General features: G+C 40.5%; 1 protein-coding gene across 1 annotated transcript in view; it reads left to right on the plus strand.

Annotated features, from left to right (window-relative positions):
- Positions 1-22,675, plus strand: part of tenm1 (teneurin transmembrane protein 1) — a 298,417-nt gene that overhangs the window by 73,233 nt on the left and 202,509 nt on the right. The window contains exon 4 of the mRNA XM_036127074.1: positions 21,283-21,526. Within this exon, the coding sequence (XP_035982967.1) occupies positions 21,283-21,526 (244 nt within the window). The remainder of the gene's footprint in view (positions 1-21,282; positions 21,527-22,675) is intronic.

The raw sequence follows: 22,675 nt of genomic DNA on the forward strand, positions 1-22,675 counted from the left end.
AATTGTTCCTTTATTCATTATCCCGCTAAAAGACCCAGCAATGACCCATTTTCAGTTTGTTCTAAATGGTCAGGACTCATGAGCAATATCTGTTAGCATTGGTGCTTTGCAGAGACAAGGTCCTGTGTTCAAGTCCTGCTCCAGTCCTGGGATCCTATTTCATGCGGTTTGCATGTTCTCCACCCGTGCATGCATGGGTTCTCTTCGAGCACTCCGGCTTCCTTCCGCAGTCCAAAAACACGCGTGTTAGTTAAATCGGTCACTACAAAATTTCCCTCTGAGGTAAGTGGGGTTGTGCATGGTTTTGTATTTTTGTGTTACCCTGGTGACCTGTCCAGGGTGCCCTGCCTCTCACCCAAAGATTACTGGAGATAGTCACCAGCTTGGTCTTAGTATTATCCTACCAAAGCAAAAGTCCCGGTAGAGTTCAGCAAAATCCACGTTTATATTTGTGATAGTAGTACAACAAGGCGACCATTGGTGGTATTTAATGCTTGCTGTGGAGACTTGATGACCTCAAGAGTCCTGTCTTTGTGGCCTACCTCTGATAGTGAGCTTTAAAGATTTCTTTACCTGCTATCATGTTTGTCTGACTATATACTAGCAAATTGACCGTGTGGTCAAGGCTAGTTTTTATCAATTACGCCTTTTAACAACGGTAAAACCTTTTTTAAATTGTATTGATCCCGAGAAAACTATTCAAGCTCGAGAATTGACTATTGCAATGCACTCTGTCGGTGTCTTTCAGTCGTCAGTGAACCGTCTTCATGTTGTTCAAAATGTCTCTGTCCGCTTTTTAGCCAACATTCCCCAACGACAGCACATCACCACAGTCCTTTTTTGTCTCCACTGGCTTCTAGTTTCTTTTTTCGGATTGATTTTAAAATGTTACTATTTATTTTTAAAGCCCTTAATGCACTTGCCACTCCATACCTGTCTGAACTCTTGTGTGTCCAGAACCCAACTAGGGCCTTAAGGCTAACACACCAGCTCTTTTTGGAACTATCTAGAGCTAGGTACAAACACTGGGGTCACTGGGTCTTCTCTGTCACTGGGCCCAGGCTCTGGAACTAATTGCCTCCTGACATTCATACCACTTCTGATCTTGTTGTTTTTAAGGCCAGGCTTAAATTCTATTTATTCAGGCTGGCTTTTAACATTCAGTAACACGTGGTCATGTTTTGTACATTATTTTGTATTTTTGTTGTTATGTTTACGTCTTAATGTTGATTTTATGTACAGCTTTTTGCTCACCTTGTATGTTGTAAAGGGTTATATAAATAAAAGTTGACTGATTGATTTACAGTTACAGTCAATATATCAGAATATGCATTTGTAAGAGGCTTGCTTGTCAGATTAAAAGTACCTTTTGAAAAGAAAAGTTTTGAGCCGGTATGAAACATGCTTTTCATCAAGTCCCCGTTTCAGCATGAACAATTTTCCTTTTTTAGTGGTCTGATGATTGGTCTATTCCAATCTTAAATACTGTGTTTTATTAGTTGCCGGTGGTAAAAAAAAAAAAAAAAAAAAAAAAAAAAATCCCATTTAACAGAAATAAAGGCTTTAAAGCGTCACCAGTGATCACATTATCGATCTACTGTAAAATGTGTTTTCTTTAGTGAATTTAGTTACTGAAATTAATGGACTTTTCAATAATATTTAAATTTATTAATTATGAAAATAGGTAGTTGTCCAGCGTTGTAGCCAGTAGCTAAAAGAGAAAGACCTGTCCTGGATTATGGATTACAACTTCCCAGAAAGCAAAGTGTAGAAAAACAATATTATTTTTTAAATTGAATGTTAGAGTTACAAATGGTGTTTTGTAAAAAATAAAATAAAAATTATGTATATTTAAGTTTTTCCCCTTTGAACAAAATAATCATACTCGAGGTTTAAATGTTCACAAATCTTCGGTGTGAGATTACAGTATGCTGCGACATACATGAGTCGATTTTTCTTTTCTTTTTTTTCCTTTTTCACGTCTTTAGCTTGGATGCCAAAAGTTATCTGTGTCTGTACCTCTCCCAGGTGAGATCTGTTTTGGCTAGAAAATATTTTTCTTTTGTCCTAGACGGGTGACAGCATGTGACTAAAATCTGTGTTTACTCATTGTGCATTAGACTGTGCTCTAATGCTGCTGAGTTGTCATCCTCCTTGATGGATTTTAATTTCTCTCTGCGGTTACTGTTTCTTCTGCAGATGAGGCTCGCTTGCACACTATTCCACATGATTATACGAGATAATGGCTGCTAATAGCTATAAGTGTCTGGAAGTGTGTGTCACGTAAGTGGCATCTGAATAGTTTTAAAGTGTTGTTAGCTAATGGCTATCTAAACATCCTCCTACCTACCGACGTTTAAGTGCATACCTAGCTGCCTTTCTCCAACAGCGTATTGACCTATCTCTTAATTTTCATATTGCTATGCATAGTTTCAACTTGCATTTGCATAACACAGTGTGACAGGTCTGCATGTTCTTGAGAAGTATGCAGAGCAAGGCGTTTGTGAGCCGCATCGTTTTAAGGATATTTTGAGAGTGAACCTGTGGTCAATCAAGGGAACAGCGGTCATGGGGGCCGTCTCGTCTACCCAACGGCTCATTTATGCTGACCAACCTCTGGACGTGTGATCATGGTCACAAGGCAATATCCAGGCTTTGCAAAATGGAGATCAGATTCAAATGGGTTGATGGATCGATGTCCGTGGGTTTATCACTTTAAAGCCAACCACAAATCCCAGACCAATCTGCATATCCTCTTCCACAGTCCCTTTTGAGCTAGGCGATTACACAGATGGCCGACCAACGATCAGATCAAAACCTAATTTGAAGTCCAAAATACTGAACCTGGCTTTTTTTTCCCCACCTCACCCTGCATCTTTCTTCATGAGACTGCACTGGAAAGCAGACTTAGATTCTGGAGGGAGGAGGACTTAACCTTATAAAAAATGTTTTTTTTTATTATTTCATTATGACAAAATAAGAAGCAGTTAATCAAATACTAATAATTTACGATTTGTCAGCTGATTATCCTTAGATGACTGGTATTACATTTTAGATGTATGACAAGTCTAAATGCATACCTAAGTGAGTCTTCTTCTTGTTCTTCTTGACAGAGACAGGCAGCATAAGGTCCTGTGTGTGTGTGTGTGTGTGTGTGCGTGTGTGTGTGTGTGTGTGTGTGTGTGTGTGTGTGTGTGTGTTTGAGAGGGAGAGAGAAAGATAGAGGGAGGGAGGGGGGGGGGTTCATTAGCTGCAAAACTGATGTTTCACTAATATTCTAAAATAAAAACACGACTGCATTGCTGACATTTCTAACTGACTTTAGCATTTTGAATCAGTGATTAGTACAGTTAAAATCATAATAGAAAATGCAATACAATAAATGAAATACAAAACTAGAGGTAAACATCTGCATGTTCTAATGAGTGTAGATCCTTAATTCAACACTGAGATTCCAAAACGCCGGCAACGTTTTCCAACTCCAGCATGCTCCATTCAGCCTTCCTGTTATCTGCTGGTCTCTCACACGCCCTTTCAGCCTCAACAAACAGCAAGCATCACTTGATATGTCACCACAAGTGACAGAAAATAGTTTTAAATTGCTTGTTACATCTGTCTGATTGTATTGATTTCATTTCAAATACTTCACTAAAAAAATCACCAATAACAGTTGTGACTTTTCTGTACGCTGAAGAAAGTTGTCGTCAGTGCTACCTGGTAGGTAGGCGTGGGGGAGGAGGGGTTCACTAATTATATGAGCAGGTAGCTGGTTTATGCTTGACACACGTACAGACATGAGACGTGCGGACTCTAGGGGGAATTTTCCTGGGTGCGCGGAAAGGAAACTTTTTGCTGTGCGGAGGTGTGTGGTTACCAAAATGTCGTAATATGGCCGCACGGACCTTATGGATGCGTCAAGCATAAACCAGGCTTAACTATAGTGGGTTTGCTGGTCGGTTCAAGCTGGAAATTGTCTGATTCTGGTCAGCAGACGATCTATCTGTGCATCTCTTTGGAAACACTGTAGATTGTCTAAAAAACACCACACATAATCTGGTTTAACTGGGACAGAAGCTTTCTACGTTTATTAGAGTTTTTAAACCACAGCATTGGGCTTGTGAATCCTTCCTTTGTGGGTGCAAAACAATTGCAATTTAAAGAAAAAAAACAGGGCTCATGAATCCAACATCGTGTAAAGTTGCATCTCCTTAACTGGATGTACCATTATACTTCCTGTTAGACAAGTTTTTTGTCAAAGTGAGTTTCCTAAGAAAATACTCAATAAAAATGGTATTTAAAGCTGCTTATGAAACAGAATATACATTATTTATACTTTTACTAATATGTATGTACTATATTATCCTTGTATTTGATGCATGGAGCTCTCTTTTCAGAGGAGAGCAATTCCCTTTGGGCCTGTGACAAAAAATATGTGAGTTTTTTTATGCTTCAATGGCAAATATCTGAGCACAAAAAAGGGTCAGTAAATATCTTGTTTTCCTCTTCACTTATCAAAGCAACCACTTGAGTTCAATAAGTGAGCGACGCAGGAAAACGGGAGTCTTGGTGAAAGGGAAATATGTTCCCTAAAAATAGAACGGAGGCTTGGTAAGAGGGCATTATTGGCTGAAACTTGCGGAGCCAACAGGAAGAATGCGCAAGTGCTCACTCCCCATCCAGGGTCCTAATTGCATCTCCTAAAATTTCATGCAGAGGCAGGGACCTCACTAAATAATTAAAAATGTTCTCTGTGCGCGAGTATGTATGTGGACAGTGGGCATGTGCTGAGACATAAAAAAAAAAAAAAAAAAAACCTCTGCGGTCTCTGTTATGTGTTAACTGTATTCCTCCGTCTCTCTGGAGGCGTACGTCGGAGCAGAGGGCAACTGCACACTGATGTGGGGCATCTGTTGCCACATTTGTTAGGTTTCTCCTTGTGGATGTGTGCACGCGTGTCTGTGTTTGTGTCGCTTTATGTGGAATTAACGGAGAAAGAAAGAAAGAGAGAGAAAGAGAGAGAGAGAGAGAGAGGGAGAAATGAAGTGTGGTGGCGGCGAGTAAAAACATATGCGTGCCGGTGCGCCATGACTGCTGTGATAGGAGCGCTTGGTGGAGTGGAACGGCAATGTGTTGTTGCAATAGAGGGCAAGTGCCGACTTGTCACCGGTCTGTGTTAATGCTGACCCAGGGCGTCGGCTGATCTCACCTCATTGACCGCAAGATGGCCACCAGTTAAGCCCGCAGGTGGTACTTCTTCTGCGCCTTCCCTTTTGTGTCCGTACCCTCCCCCGCCGCCACTCTTCCATGTTCCATTCAGACTACTTAGAAGCCCATTATTCTCGTCGCTATTCCTTATTCCTTATCATATTCACACACCTGTCCTTATGTGCACAGAGCCTACACCTCATGCGTGTTCACCTCTCATAATGCTTTCCACACCAAAATCTCTGCGGGGACATTGCATGCATAATTTACCCTGTAACAGGACACCCGTTGTACCCGAACGCCTGGTTTAAGATAGGAAGGGAGATGTTTTAATTAGACTAATTTGCTGCACTGGCTAGTAAAGAGCGGGACCTCTTCACAGGCGACCTATTTCTCCACGAGAAGAGCCACAGAGTTAGTGATCAAAGTTTTAGCTGGGGAACCACTTGGGATCTGGAGGTGAGCTGAGGTGGTTCGAGAGAATTTCTCTGAGTCAAGAGCGGCGCCGGCGAGAGATAGCGGGAACGGGAATTATTTGCAGGAGCGGGCATGCTATGGAAATAGCGTCTCCGGTGTAACATCGCAGAGATGGGAGCGCTTATACTACCCTGATTTATGACCGCTGCGAAGAATTGAGTGCTTCATAAAGATTTGCCGCTGGCTGAGATGGAGTAATCAGTGAAGTGATCTGACTTTGGCGCATTACGGTTTTAACATGTTGTAAAGCCGGGGCGGTGACGGCCCAACTTTGCCGGAGAATGTGTAAAGAAAGAGTTACAGTCTGACTCTGGCCCTCAGTCAAGGTCGTATGGATTAGAAATGATTGGGTTTCCAATAGTCTACCGGGGAGTTCTGCATGATGAATCATCACTCTATTCCGAATCGACACCAATTAAGAAAGGTTTGTTTATTCCGCTGTGGGACATGCCATGGATGTTCGCTCGGCGCGCGCATTCTCGCCCCCTCTTCCCCTGCTCACAAGCAACACTGTGGCATTTGCGGGGATTAGCACAATGTGTGCCACGTGCGCTTGTTTATATCTGCGCGTGCGTACTCGCGCAGTGTGGGTTTTGTATTTGTCTCGGGCCCGTGGTTCTGCATTTTTTTATTTGCACACTGGCACGCGAGCGCTCCTGCGGTTGGCACGTGTGCGTGTGCGTGTGTGTGTCCGCGGTCGTGTCACTCAATGTTTACTGTGTACCCTTGGTCTGTTTGTGCCAGGAGCCTCATGTCTGCAAGGCATGCTATATGAAAAAAAGGGAGGTTTGTGGTGCCCCCGTGCCAGAGTGAGTGAATTCATTTGCATTCATTCCACTGCCTGTCTCTCCTCAGAGCCCATTCTAATTACCACCCGCTCAGGTCTGCTACAACACCGCACATACTGCTTCTCCGTGTAAAAGGAGGGGGGGAAAAAAAGGAGCTGTCCAAGATGCGTTCCTGTAGCTTTGATAGCAGTCTGTCTTTGGCCTAGCGGAGATCTCTTCATGCTGTTTCGTTTGCTATGAAGGCCTAGAACGGATCCGACTTCACTGTCAGAGTCAGAGCAAAAAAAAAGACCGCGTGCTTAGTAGGCGTCTACAGCTCCACCTCCAAGGTCTGTGTGCACTTGTTGTGATTGTTTGGGGCTCTGGGGAGGAGCGGTGTGTGTGTTCAAATATAGGATGTAGTTAAAGCAGAAGGAGCGGGAGGCTTGTAAAAGATGAATGTGCTCGCTAATCACCGTAATGGCCATTGTGGCTTTTCACCTCCTGGGTCTCAAACAGCTCGTCACGCCTCCTTCCTGGTGATGCAAATTTCTGCCAAGGCCGACGACTCAAAAGGGCACACCGGGGCCGGGGTGCACGCTCCACGGCTCGGCAGGGCGCTCATTTCCATGCTTGTGCGTGCACACAAGGCCGCATGACTTGCAGCACACCTGCACACCTCTATGGCTGCGGCGGTAATGACCGGACGGTGACAAGGTCAGGGAGGATTAGGACACCTTTGTGCTCTCGGGAGAGACACGCTGAGCTCAGCGAGCTGCTGTTCAACAGCTACATTTATTCCGACTTGCTCTGACCGCCTTTTTTCCTCCCCCGTCTCCCTGCAAAACAGACGAAAATCCATTAAGATAAGAAAAAAGTTTGCTTGTGCGACGGGCATCTGAGAGAGATCGCTTCCATACGTTCCTCGCTTAAACCCGTCACTTAAACAGTGCGGGATCGGCGGCGCCGAATCTGTGAAGAATATAATCTGAGCGGAGGCCCCTGCAGTGAAGAGTTTGAGTGATGGCAAGGCGTCTCGCTTCCTGAGCCGAGGAGCTAGGACTCGGGAGGATTTGTTTCTCTGGTCTCCGGGGAAATGCCACTTTAAGAATCACCTGCAGCCTAAACACGGCTGTTGTAGTCTCAGAGTTGTTTTTGAAGATTGGGGTACAAACAAGTGATTATGATAATACGCGCACACAACATCCACGCTAGCTCGCACATACGCCACAAGTCCTCCCCGGTGTGGGACAAAAAAAAAAAAAGCCAGATGATGCATGGCTGCTAATTACCAGACTGCGTGTGTGTGAGAATCGACTTGGTTCCGTATGGAAAAATGCATACAGCCCTCAGTTTCTTCGTCGGTATTCTCTGCCTTTAATTGGAAAACATGATTGTGTCACTTTGTTAAATGGAAAATCCCTCCGTTTATCCCAGTGTCTGCAGCGATGAATCAATGGCTGTTTTTATTCTAATTGCTGTCTTAGAGCCCGCTCTCATCAATGTAATTATCAGCGCTTCTGCCGCCATCGCTGCTGTTTTCATCATCATTGTTAGCGCTGTTATTACTGATGTTATCGTCATTATCTTTGTTATTTTCATCACCGCCATTGCCTCTATCAGGAACATCATCTTCTTGGGCATCATCTTGATCATTAGCAATATTAGTCCCAGTTGTCATATGTTCACTGTTGTTATCATCGATAATCCCATTCTTCATCCTGGCTCCATCCGCGACCAACCAATAAAGAGAGTTATACTCGAGCTTATAAAGGCTGATGAGATAATGTGTTATCTCTGATTAAGACAAAGACAAATTATTACGGGAAGTCAGATGGTTCATAGGGTGGGATCCCTTCTCATTACCTTTAAAAAAGCTGAACAAAGAAAATTGTTCTAATTTCAGTTTTCTGACCTTTTTGCGGGGTTAATTATTTATTTCACTGAAGCACAGGAGTGGAATAAACTTTGTAGCAATTTAATGCAAGTCAATTAAGAGGCAAGATAGATGAAAAGCTATCCTGGGGGAAATTATTAATCTTTTATTTTTAGAGTGGGGTGGATGATGTATTTTTTTTTTTTTTTTTTTTTTGCGGTGCTTGGCCTAACTGTTGTGTTAAATGTTCTCTATAACAGTCAGATCCCTCTTTCCATCAGGCAGGTTAGATATTGTTGAGGTTAGGCTCTATGGATTTTATAGGGGCTGCCTTGTAATAAGAGAAATTAGCTCTGTGCTAGATTGCCAGGCATAATAATAAGGAGGGTGGAGGGGGGGAATGAGGAGCTGGATGGGTGAGTAAACACGGGAATTAAGGAAGAAGAGCAAAAGTGTGGAAATATTTTGTCTTTTAATATGATTGTGGCTCACACTTTCATAGTGTGCTTTACATTTACTGTGTGTTTCTTGCTCGTGTCTACAGGATAATTATAAACCAGGGATCCATGGAGTTAAAGAGGCTCTGGCAATCTTTGAGAATTATAAAGAAGCATAAAATAAACAACATGTAAAGCAGAAGGGTTGGAAATAAGTAAAGTGCTGATAATACAACAAACCACCTAAATAATTGTTAGAAAACTATAATATGGTTTGAATTTACTTTTGATTTTCTTGTAATCAAGATTCAACAATTCTTTGTTGTCATTATGTGTTAAAATAATGTAGTTGTTTTTTGTATGAGACAGACACTAGCTCAGAATGCACACAGATAATCTTTTTTTTCTTCCATGAAATCAATTGTTTTCCCTGACCAACAACACTTTCTGAGAAGCTCTAAGTGTGCAAATAGACCTTAACATCTAATAAAGCTAATTTTTAAGCCAAAAAGTCAGATCACAGTCACTTTACAGACAACATGGATTACTGTGCAGTTGCATGACTGTATCACACAAACCCTCTGTCATTTCAAACAGTGATGCTCAAAGTAAGTTACTGTGCAATAGATTTAGATCTTAAAGTTACAGAACTGTGCAATTTGCATGGATGTCCATGAAGACATTTCCCAAGAAACGGAAGTTTAAAATATTCATTAGAACCAGTAGCATGTTTGTAAATATGTAACACACTATGAACTGGGCTGGTGGTTTATTTGAATCTAATCAGGGAGCGATAGCCTTCACAGCTTTGAGAAAAAAAAGCTATTTCTGAGTCTACTGGTTTTTGTTTCAATGGTCCCAAATTGTTTCTCTGATTGAAGTGAGACAAACAGTGCATTGGCATGGTGAAAAGGGTCTGGGACTATTTGTCTGGCCCTTTTCTGGACTTATGCTGCATAAACCGTGTCTAAATCTTGTAGATGGCATCCCACAATCCCTTGTGATGACCTCACACCCATGCTAAATCCTTCCTCTGCTGTGCCGTGCTGCCTTCAAATCCCACTGTTACGCTGAGACACAAAATGCTTTCAGTTCTGGTTCTAAAACCATGTATAATCCACACATGATAAAAAGTAAACGTGTTGTCTTGAATGTATTAATTACCCCTACTTAGATTTCAAAGACCACTTGTGTCATCAGACATAATAAAGCTTGTTTAAATTGATTAGTGTCTTGGCAGGGACCTACTTTGGCACAATGTGTCAAGCTACAAATCATCTAAATCAGGTCTTCACCCTCAGAGGCAAGGAAATTGGACATAATGTTCAGGAACAATTTGGGAACCATTGTCATGGCCTTCGAGACTGAAACCCTTGCATCTAAATCTATAGGTTTTTAATGTTCTGGCTGACATTTGCAGCTGCCCATGTTACAACCCTTATGTTTTATTGTCAGATAGGACAAAGATTTGGCTCTTTGGCAACAAACACAATAAGCATGTTCGGAGGACGTGATGGCTTCCAACCAAAGAACGCAATCCTTACTGTCATGCATGGCGTTGCCATAATCATGCTATGGGTCTGTTTTACTTCTAAAAGTTGTCATATTTAAGAAGTTTAGATCAAAACTGCTTTTGTAATGGGAAAAAAAGCTAACATTAAGTGTCTGGACTGTTTTGGAATATCCTTTACCCCAACCCTAATAAAATAGAACAGCTGGCCCACCCTACAAGTGGTAGTTTTTCAAATGTATTGAAGTTCTTTGTGTAATCTGTCAACCGAAAAAAGAAAAAGGCCAAAATTAATATGGCATTTCTGTCAAGGATGAGTGTGCGTATATTTCTCACCGGCACTGCATCAACCGAATAGACACAAAGGCATGCAACATTAGAAAAGAAGAAAGGCTTTTGTTTGTTAGCGAGAGCAAAGAATGATAAAAGAAACACTGAATGATTCATCTGCAGACACAGGTAGAGAGAAAAAGTAACGACAGATCACATGTTCATGTGCCGTGGTTCTCTGTGGGTTATTTCCGTTTGATTTGGGGTTTTGTGATTATGTTATTATTACCACGTTTCATCTGTTTTGTTCTCCTTTTGTGCATTTTATGGTTATCCCTTTCTGCAAATCACCGTTCCTGCTTGTTTACTATCACTTTCCAACTGGTTTGTTTTAGCGCCCTGTGTGAAGCTTAACCTGGTTCTGCTCTAGTTTAAATTTTGTGTGCTTTCCTTAGTTTTATACTTATGTTTTCTGAATTGTACACTATCAGTCAGAGTCATCATGTCGTATAGGGCAACGTTCAAAATGATTCATACCCCTGGCAGGTTTGAAGCGATCTCTTAATTTTAACAACATGTTGGTAGGATGGCCTCAGCAGAGTGCCAAAGTGATTCCTATAGAGCAGGGGCCACCAACATGGTTCCCGCGGGCACCAGGTAGCCCCCAAGGACCACATGTGGTGCTCTCCAGCCTGTTCTCAAAGTGCCACAACCACCTGGTGAGCTGCATCTAAAATGTTATTTTATGCCGTTGCTGTTCCTTAGTAGTTACACTTGTGTTTAATTAGACTTAAAAATTACATTATCTAAAAAAAAAAAAATGTTTACTTTACATAAAGTTAAGATGAGGTCTGACTCTTCTAGCTCAAAGGTTAGAACTGGTAGCCCTTCGTATGAAACAGTACCAATTAAGTAGCTCTCAGTTTCAAAGAGGTTGGTGACCCCTGTTATAGAGAGATAGCTAAAGATTGTGGTGATGGCAAGTAGGTCTTCTAACCTCAAAGACTTGCAGCTCATCACCAATGATAAACTGTCAAAAATACTAGTGGAGATATGTGAAAGACCGACGGCAAGTTCTACCTTTGATTATATGAGGGTTATAAATAATTTTTAACATGTCATTTTTTATTAAAATGCAAACATAAACAGATTGTTTTTAGAAAAACTCAAAACTCCTTTTAGAAAGTTTTATTATTTTTCTAAGGGATGCTTTTGTCATTTCCCGTCATGAATATGCTTCAATAAGAAACTAATTTTAAATTAAATCCTCAAAGGATATTAATCATTTTGGGTTTAACCCATTTAGGTTGTTTATTATTCAATTCTTGCTGTATGATAATCATTATAAAGACCGTTGTTGCACTATAGTGTAGTATTAAGGGGATATTTCAGTTGAAAATGTAAACCTGTTATATGATCTTGCTGTGATAGCTTTTCTTTATAAACAACAATTAAGCAACAATTAAGCTTTCCTTTATTTAATCTCTGGTACTGAGATGACATTTAACATCAGAGTAAACATAAACTCCTTCAGATTAATCTTAGCTACTGAGATTCAAATAGTTGTCAACAGCAGCTAGAGATCTCATACCAGATAAAATTAGCTGTAAAGTGTTCCTACATTTTACACTTGTTAAATTTATGATCCATGCCAAGAAACTTTGGGAACCTGAAGACCTGCGGAAGGCTCTTTATTTTGCCGACAGATATGTTAACGTTTTTGCCTTTTCCCACATTTGTTTCAAATAAGGTTACCTTAAAAAGAGCAAGGAGGTGAATAATTTTGAAAATTTATAACTGACATTTTAAAATTATTTAGTATTTTGACAGTAAAAACTGGCTCATGACTATAAAAATGATTTTCTTATTGCCAGTACACAATAATGATAATAGAGTTGGGATGCTGGAACATTGTATTTCATCCAAACATATTCTCCAATATTAATTCAATGTTTTTTTTTTTATTTGCTCTGCTCATTGAATAAGGTCAACATTTAAATAAGTTATACCAGAATTCCTGTGGTAAACATCATAATAAATGGATTTCACACTCATATGGTTGGTAAATAGAGCAGATTTCGGATTGAAAGAAGTCCCAGCAGATGTTTCACCACCTTTTCTTGCAAAAACAATTTCTAACCTGTATGTTAAACACTTACTTTTTAATCTAAAGTTTAAATGAATGTTTTGAGTATATTTTTTTTAACAGCAGCTTTTTAAATTTGGCTTATGTCTATCAGACACATGCAGTACTGGTAGGACAGAGCATTTTTGACACAGCATTATGAGCCTTCATGAACATGAGGACTTTGCACACATTATTTATTATTTACAGTTTTAGACCCACTTGTTCATATTCCACCTGAAGATCCTCAAGGATCCATCCTCAGGCCAGTCTTATTTTCCTTATCTGTGTTGCCTTGGGGCTATTTTTAGGAAGTAAATCTATTCTCACAGCTTTGCTGATTGTATTCAAATGTATCTGCCCAATCTAAGGAAAAAAAAAACAAACAAACAAAAAAAAACCTCTGAAGCCCATATTGGACTGTCTCGCTGATGTAAATTCAAATTTCCTCCACCCCAACAATAAAACCAAGGTTATGGGAGAGCAGATCTTTCCAACAGCATTCTTGAGTACTTTCTGTCATACAATCACACCCCTGTCAAGGAATCTTGACATGTTCCTTGACAGCTCCTTTACATTCACCAAGCAAATCAGTTGCGTTGTCAAGGCGTGCTGTTTTCAGCTACAACTTCTTGCTAAAATAAGTATTTTCATCCTAAGGATTGTGAAAGATTGATCCATGTTTTTATATCGACTCGCCTGGATTATTGTAAGTCCCGTTATGTTGTTTTCGAAACAGTCAGCCCTTCATCACTTGCAGCTTTTACCAAATGCTACTGCTTGTCTTTCAAGGAGAACGAGGAGAGGGAAACGTATAACTTCAATTCTGGGCTCACGCTACTGGCTTCCTGTTTGTGTCTGGATTTATTTTAAAATTTTATCTTCTAGCCTTTAAGGGTCTTAATGGTCTTACCCCGTCGCGTTTAAAGGATCTTATGAAATGCCATGTTTCCACGAGAATACTGAGGTTGCGAGGTCCAATCAAAGAAGAAAAGATGCAGCCTCAAAACTGAAGAACAAGCAATCGAAGCTGCTCATAATCTTGACGCTTTGAATGTGCTTTTAAAGACACACCTCTACTTTTTTATATTGTGAATTATTGAGCTTGAAGTTTTAACTGCTTCTTATTTCTTATTTTATACACGTTTTTATGTCTTTTCTTTTTTTTCTTTTTAACTACTACCATCACGTTTTGTTTTGTTTTTTTTCCAGCTGTGCAGCACTTTAGTGCAATGCGTTTGTTGTAAAGAGCTATATAAATAAAGTTGGCACTGACATAGAAAATTGTTGGTCATAAAAGCTAATTCACCAAACACCACCACTATTACGTGGCCGTTTTCCTTCAACATCCTCTCATTTGGTTTAGAACATTTGGATTTGAAAGTATCCTAAATACCTCAATTACATGCTAGTTTAGGTCCCTCTCCCCTAAAGTGATCCATTTTTTTTAATACCTGGCCTGAATACCTGTTACCTGCTAACTTCCAAGCAAATCCCCTCTAGATCCTAATTCTGCTTGCTCCACTCTTGTTCATACATAAACTTATGTAACCGCGAGTTAATGAGTCCAGGAAAGCTTCTCACGTTGCCTTTACAAAACTTTTTTTTTTTTTTTCAATGGGCTTAGTCGAAGGACTGGGTAGGGGATGTTCTACACTGTCGTGGCTGTCATATGGAGCTAAAACAGTTACATGCTCAGTGCAAGCTCAAGTGGAGGTTTTAAAACTGCAGCAGGCTAGCATGACAAATATCACACGGTGATAATGCCGCTGCCCTATTCAGTGCGTTTTGACGCTCGCTTGAATCTTTTAAAATAGATTTGAATCCGTGGGAATGTGTGCGAGAGGGTTTTGCTTCCAATTTAGCGTTTTGTGTGAAGAAAAAAAAAATAAAAAGAAGAAGAAACAGAACTGAGTTTGTGGATCTTTTAGGAGTGGAGGCCAAAAGCTGCCTCAGCTAAGCCCTCTAAAGCACCAGCTGGCACCCGAAGCCCCCGTGTCACTCCACTCTCACAGATTACATTCTCCCCTGGCCCTCAGTTCTTCCCCTCCTGTCTTCTTTTTCCCCTCGACAAGAAGCGCACAGCAGAGGAAGGTTGGATTGGTGTTGTGTCCTGAGAAGTTTCAAACTAATTGTCAACAGCATAGTTAAGCATTTACCAACTCACTGCTTCCTACTAGGGCTTCACATTTGCTTTATAAGGTATAAAATGAATAAACACAAATGTGATGCCGCAGGAGCGGTATACATGTTGTTTAACTATATTATTTTATTAGAAATATTTCAAAAAACATTTATTGTTTTCCTTCCATTCCATAACAATGCACTGCCTTGTGTTGGTCTATCATGCAAAGCACCAAACAAATATTAAAGCCCGTAGTTTTGGTGTTACGTAATCCCTCATTTTATGATTAAAACTTCTGCCATGACTAAACTTTGCAAAATCCCTACTCAGTAGAAATATCTTCTAGAAACCTAGCTACTGTAGAAAATATTGGAAATGTTATTCTTAACTTTGCAAAGTGAGGTATATTACGTCAACACAACCTAAATGTTCTGTTTGTGGGAAAATCTGTGCATTTCACTGTTAAAGCTGAAAAAGCTGCTCATTTGGTTAAGTGGGGACTCCAGGCATTTACTAAGCAAATGAAGTCATTATGTAAAATGTAAAACAACCTGCATCGCCAATGATGAATAGCAGACTGTTCTGGAGCGGTGACTTTTGGAAAAAGATGAGCTCTTATTGCTTTGGATGCCTTGCCGGATTTTAACCCCTGACTGTAACAAACACATCTTCTGGTGGCCATCCTTAGGCAACCCAGCCAAACAGTGAAGTCAGCCATGCTCCGTAATTGACTATTTTAGTTAAAGGTATTCCATCCATGATTTATGGAACCATTGCTTGTGCAGCTTTTCACTGATCATCGTTAGATCTTGATTTTTATCTGCAGCCTGAAAAAAACAAACGTACAGCCGCTATGGGTCTCTGAGCAACAATGCTTATATGCATTCTTGATACACCCTAAAAGACCTCTAAGAGGCCCCGCAGAGAGAATCCTCACTCTGGTGAATTTTAATGTCCTGGTTTGGGGGGTGCTGGTCAACATATAAGAGCTATGAACGATAGACAGTACTGAAAACATATTTGGTGCATGTATTCAGCACTGGGCTGTGCTTAGAGACAGAAAACAGAAGCTGTTCTATCACCTTTTAAAAGCCACCCCAAGGTTGGACAGAAACACTAATTCTCTGAGGAGCCCCGTATGTGCTCCGCTCTGGTCTCAGCTACATAGTTTCTGCTTTTGTGTGACTTTGATGTTTTGACACGTTTCTTCTAAACCGACGTGTTAAAACACAGATAGCCCAGCAACCCTAGTGTTGCTATCAGATAACAGCTCGGTTTACACTATTCTTAAGATTTGGGAAGAGAATTAGGTGACAGCTGTGACCAGATATTCACATACACTGAATAAACAAGACAAATATTGTTTTTTAATGTCCTGTTAAACCAGACTATTGTTTTTTTTCTCAGTTTAAGTCAGCTAGGATTACCAAAATCGTTTTTTAATTTGCTAAATGCCAGATTAGTGAGAAGCAGAATTTCTCAGTGAATTTTCTTTTTACTTTTTTCAAAGTCAGAGGTTTATGTATAGGAGTTTTCTCACATAATATAGTTTAAAAGGCAATTCTACAGAATACTAAGGAAATGTATGTACACTTTCAAATTTGAAGAAAGTTACAAACAGTTCTCTAAAATATATCTCATTATTTTTGCCATTTGATTCAAAGAATCCTTGTAATCCAAAGGATTTAAAACAAGAAACGCTTCATCTGAAAAATGTCAGACTGTCTTTTTATGATTAATTAGACAGGGGGTTTGAAAATATACCAGAGACAGTGTTTTAATTTCAAGCAAAAGTCAGATTACGAAAATAAAACAAAAATCCTATTCCTTTTCGAGAGAATGTAATCACAATTTCTTTTAATTTGAAGTATCTTAAAATATGTTTGGGGGCTGATCCTGCCCACTGCAACAAATCATTAATCTTCCTGTTTGTCTCTCCAAATCAGGCAAGAGCTGTGTGCCATTTGCTGAGGGCAATAAACTGACTATTGATAAATACCCAATAAAATGTGTCTAAGAAACCAAATTATCTTTCTTTGAAGACTAAAACTGATTCAGCACCTCAAACACAGAGTGAGAGGAGGCTGCCGACTCAAACTCACAGCTCCCTGTGTGCACAGCATGTGATTTTTCTTTTCTCTCTTTTTTTTTTTTTCCTTTACGGAGGAGAAAAAAAAACACACAGCTAAAACCATCTACCTCTGAAACTGTGATTACACAGGGGTTTCTGGCTGGCCTCAAAGGACTTCTAGTTACTGATGAATCAGATAGACTGCTAAAAACTGAAGCACCACTTTAAAGCTCCTTGTGGATTACAGTGGCACAGTACGCGGTAGTGCTCCAAAAATGTTTAGTCGGTTTGTCCCTCAGCGTGTAATTTTCAATACTCTGCAGTGGATGAAGTAAAAATAACTTCAATTTTCCACATCCATTAGTTTAGACTAAACAACACCGCCAGAGCTGACGACAGGAACGCATTTCCTTTGTACCCTTCTCGTCTTTGTATCAAACCTTGTAATCCAGTTGAAATCAAGTGACTGAACACGATTATGACAGGAAGATTAAACCTAAATATAATACAGTTTCTCTGAAGAAAATAAAGAAACGTTTTAAAGAATGTTTCTTTTAACACGTCCACGCGCAATCAGGAAGAAAAATCCAAAGGCGGCAAAGCGGTTGTTGTTGTTCGACGGGGGCCATGTTTCGCATTGTGAAAATTCATGTATTTCATTAAATGTGCATCAGCTCGGTAAACACGGAGCAGCGGAAGAGCAGCGTTCGGTTGAACTTCTGCATCTTTCAGGGAAATCATGAAATAAATATGTGACGTGAGGAACGGCGTGTCATGATCGATGAACAAATAATCTCTGCATTACCACGGTGGAGTATAACTCGCGGTCTGAAAACGCAACAAAGAAAATTCAGCCGTGTGGGAAGATAAATGAGAGCGATTGTATCCTTGAAAAAAAACACATCAGTTATTGGGAATGTGTAAACCACTTATGGGAAACATTTCAGTGAGAAGTTTACATGCTCTCTTTATTATCATGAATATAATATGCATTTTAATAGCTCTGGGATGCATTTGAACTATTTGTTTCCAAAATGGAACAATTACACAACAAACATCCATCCGTTACCCTTACCCGCTTATACTTGAGGTGTCACAAGGGGTCTGGTGCCCATCTCCAGGAGACATTGGGGCGAGAGGCGGAGTACTGCCTGGACAGGTCAGTAGTCCATCGCTGACCACCTAATATATAGAGACACACAGGACAACCATGCACACACTAGCTCATCCCCTTTAAGAGTTTGGAGGGTAGTCCAACATTTTAATATTTCCTTCCACTTTGTGGAGAAGCAAAACAGACCCTCAGTGTGATGCTGCCTCCGTCTTATGGCACTATTCATACAGTGTCCTCTTGTAATGGCCACCTAAATCTTTGTCATGTTTGAATGGAAAGATTTTCTTCACATTTCAGTCATTCAGAAGCATCTTTCCTGGTCAGCAAGTGGTAGTCCATGATGATGTGAAACTGGTTTCACCCCAGTATAGCCAGTGATACTGCTGTTCCACCAGTTCCCAGTTTACGACCGGTCATAGCTCTGTTATAACCAGATGCTCCAACATTACGGCAGTCCCAAACATGAAATTTAAAAATATATATATATATATGAAAACTGGTTTTAGAATAACCAAAGAATGACGATGTTACGTTTCTGGAGTAAACCCAACCTCAACCCGTTGAACATTTACATACTATGTAAAAAGGCTGGCCCCTGTGGCATAAAACCAAGTTTATATAATACAATGTAGTTTTTCAAAAACAAAAACTGCTCAAATGTCCAGCTACAATTACACCAGAACGCCTTGTTTGGAAAGTGTGTGGCATATAGAGTACACTTTTACACACAAATGTTACCCTAACTGCTGCTATTACAGTCCTTAGAATGGCATTTGAGCTGGACAGCTTGCACTGTGGGAATATTTGGAGGGAATGTTTATAGAGCGTTTATAGAACTGTTTCTGTCTTGTCGTTGCGTTCTCACATGTCTGCTGCTTTACGCATATAGCTTCCAAATGGGATATTTTAACATCTGATAGTCATAAAACCTGATGTGGCGAGTCAATGAACAGCTCAGAATAGACGGCCGCAGATTTATTTTACTGTGTAAATGTCGACTGTAAAGCATTCTGTTCAATTTCGTCTGGGGAAGATGTAGCTTCTGTTTTAAGCATAATGGTAACTGAACAACACATTTATGCACAAGATGCTCTGGCAGCGGAAAGAGCACCAAGATGATCCGTTTCCTCTTCTCAGCTTTAAAATCTCCCGAAATGTGCCCTGTTAGGTTATCACTGTTAGACCTACACTGGAATTGGAAAGACTGTGGTAATCTCCCAGGTAGGCCACATTTGAAGGTACTGAATTATTGCTGACATTTTGGCGGCAAATACATTTTAGAGCTAAAAGTGTGTCTAGCTTCGCCCCTTAGGTTTAATGTTTTATTCACTGTCAATACAGCTGAACAGACTGGACCGTTTTGGGAGGAAGGGATCGCCTTTCTCACAGAGTCCCAATACAGACAAGATGTCCCCTTAAGCAGGGAAAGCTAATGTCCCAATTAATAAAGTATAAAAAAATAAATGTGCCAGGAGGCTGTGTTTGATGATCTTTGGTATGAATGGCATTCATTTTGGGCTTTTGATGATGCATTCAAATTGTTCTATTTTGGGGTGGCATGAAAACAATTTTTAGAAATAACAGAGAGAAACTAAGCACTATATTTAACCCTCAACAAGCTCCAGGCATAGTTATGGCTGGAACTTTGATCACTCTTCTCGGCAGAATTGGTAGAGCTCATTTGAGTTGGTCGGTTATCTGGCAGAGATACGGTATTTAAACATAGTTGCTACATTTTCAGTAGCATTCAGGTCGGAAACATTCCAGAAGCTTATATTTCAGCTTGCTTGTTCGGAGGGGTTGCTCTGTGGGAACACCCAACTTTGCCCGAGTTTCAACCATTTAGATGCTGAAGAGGTGCAATGAAAATGTTTTGCAATCCTACTTCTTTGCCATTTCCTTCACATTTTGTGATGTACTAGTACTACTGAAGGTCAAGCAAACCCTCAGCATCAAGCCTCACCTTCCCAACTCTTCCAAACATACTTTGTGTCATTGTGGTGAAAACAAACTAAAACTGCCTCTTTCCTTTTGGCTCAATCATGTGGGTAGCTGCAAATTTCGTGGTACCCTATTAGGGCATGTTATCAAACTCACTTCACAGAGGACAGTGTCTTCAGCTTAGCCATAGATGTCAGTCTTTGTGCTTCCTCGGACTCCTGACCAATGGACCCTCATCAGGCTTGACAGTGTGTTCCAGAGGGCTGAAGTTTGGACACGGCTGAGTGTTGTTGAAGCAGGCTAACCTTGAGCTCCTGGACTTGCCTTGACCTCAATCCATGGTCCAAAATGCATTGTCCATGCTTAAAAGCCAAATCTGTACCAAGGAACAAGTTTAATTGAGCTCAGCTTCTTCTGCCAATTGGAGTGGTCAAATACCAAAGAAAAGTCAAGACAGAGGTCATTAAAAAATTGTGTGGTTTATATATATATATATATATATATATATATATATATATATATATATATATATATATATATATATATATATATTTGAGCATGTATTTATAGTTTAAAATGTGTGCATTACAGAAAATCTGAATTAAAGTGAAACGTTTGCTCCCAATTCTTTCTTCTAAAACACCTTGCTTGTTATACTGTCGTTCCATCCGGATAAGAGTGCTTCAAAAACAGCAATAAATGATGATGTGTGCGTAAACTTCTCACTGGATATGCACACAGCTCGCTGCGCACGCACATCAGCTTCATGCGCAGCGAGGCTCATACCCCAACAAACGCACTCACGTGCCATTTAGCCAAACCGTAATTAGTCCGCTGTTCGTTTTTTTTTTTTTTTTTGAGACAGACTGAAAAGCGAGAGAAAGCAGCGAGCAGGAAGAGGCGCGGAGAGGGAGAGTTACGGTGAAAGAGAATGATAAATGATGGACTGCGTGAGCTCTCGCCAGACCCTCGGGTTACCAGTGTGAGGCAGTTTCAGCTGGCTAGCTCATTCCGTCGAGATCTCATAATAAACATCACATGGGTAGTTTGGGCTGGCGGCTGCAGATTAAGCTAGAGCTGTTAGCTCTTTAAAGACTGCTCAATGTTGCAGCCGGCCAAGAATCTATTTATAGGGGAGCTGGAAGTGTATCAAAGCAGGTAGGTTGGGGAAAGCACCGGACAGGGACAGTTTCAAGCTGATTTATGCCCTTCAATCAGCGTAATAACAATAAACTGTCAACTAACATTCTACTTTTATTTGTAATTTATGACACGGTGCTCCTAATAAACCTGTGTTTATTTCTCCCCTGTCCCCCTGCACTCCTTCCTCCCCCCCTCTCTGGTTTCTTGGTGTCTCCTCGCAGAGCTGCCCAGCAGTCCAGGTGGCCAGTTTACGTTCCGTCCGCTCCCTCCTCCGCCGCCGCCGCCCCACGCCTGCACGTGTGCCCGCCCGGCGCCCTACACTCAAGTCAGCCTGCAGAGGAAGACCATGCCGACGCGGTGTCAGACCAGTCAGGGCGGACAGGGAGCAGACAACAGCTCGGGCACAGACCAGGCACAGCTTCACAACAGCTGGGTTCTCAACAGCAACATCCCCCTAGAGACCAGGTAACAGAATGCAGCAAATGCAGTTTCTGTCTGGTTTGTTTTGTTTTGTTTTTTTGTTTCTGCTGTAGACGCACATGAACAAAAAGAGGTTATTTGAAGTTGAGGACATTTAAGTAGGTGAAGGGGTTCCTTTTTCAAAAGCTTGGACTTAAAATGAAATTTGATTTTGAAATGACATCTTTTTAAAAGTAAAGCACGGTCCTTGAACTCACTCGACTGAAGGCGTCTCTTTAGGCCCATGAATGAGGCTGGACTGAAGAAAAAGTCAGTCAGCACGAATATGATTTTCAGTTTCTTTAACAATGGAAGGGCACAACGAAGAAGAAATGATATTGAATGGATCTAAAACTGACGGATTTGGTTGGATCTCTGAGTATATGACGGAGGGTGTAATTCCCCCTCAAGTCCAAATCACGAAACCAAGTCGTTCTTGAAAGTTACGGGCTTTAATCACACGGAGCATGATAGTGTGCCGTGAGAACTGCTCGATACACAGACAGAAAGCAAATAAAAACAAATCATTTCAGTGCAAAAACATCAAAGAAACAACGCGACCATACATACATGACGCAACAGAAATTTGTCACGTTACATCTTCACGGTCAAACAAATATAACAGCAACAAACGTAAATGTACCTCATTGGCCGCTTTGCTTGAGAGAAAATTTAAATCTTCTGTCCTTCAATGCACTTTGCACGTTATTCAGTCTTCTTTAATTATTATTATAGTCTTAGCCAGAGGAATCAACGAGGTGTCTGCCTTGTAGCTCGGTCCAGAATGTTCTTAATAAACAGGTAGCAACACTCAAAGGTTAACACCCCGTCAACACGCAGCAGCAAACTTTGGTTCCCCCATATCACAACAAATAATATACATGAAATACCGGAAATTAAAACTTTCATATTAAACTATTTTTGCTAGAAATGTATGCATTTATGAACTCTATATTTTTAACCTAATATTTACTAATCTATTATTTATTTATTTATTCTGACTTCGATGGCAGCTACGGAGGGTAGCGGGCATCGAACCTTTTATTGTTTTGTTGTTCCCAGAATGTGAAAGCAGACCTTCACAATAGAAGTGTTTCGTTCAGGAAACAAAATTTCTTCAAATATTCCTGAAGTTTTTGTTGTTTTGGCCTTCAT

The sequence above is a fragment of the Fundulus heteroclitus genome, chromosome 23 (genome assembly GCF_011125445.2).
Source record: "Fundulus heteroclitus isolate FHET01 chromosome 23, MU-UCD_Fhet_4.1, whole genome shotgun sequence".
NCBI classification, from domain to species: Eukaryota; Metazoa; Chordata; class Actinopteri; order Cyprinodontiformes; family Fundulidae; genus Fundulus; species Fundulus heteroclitus.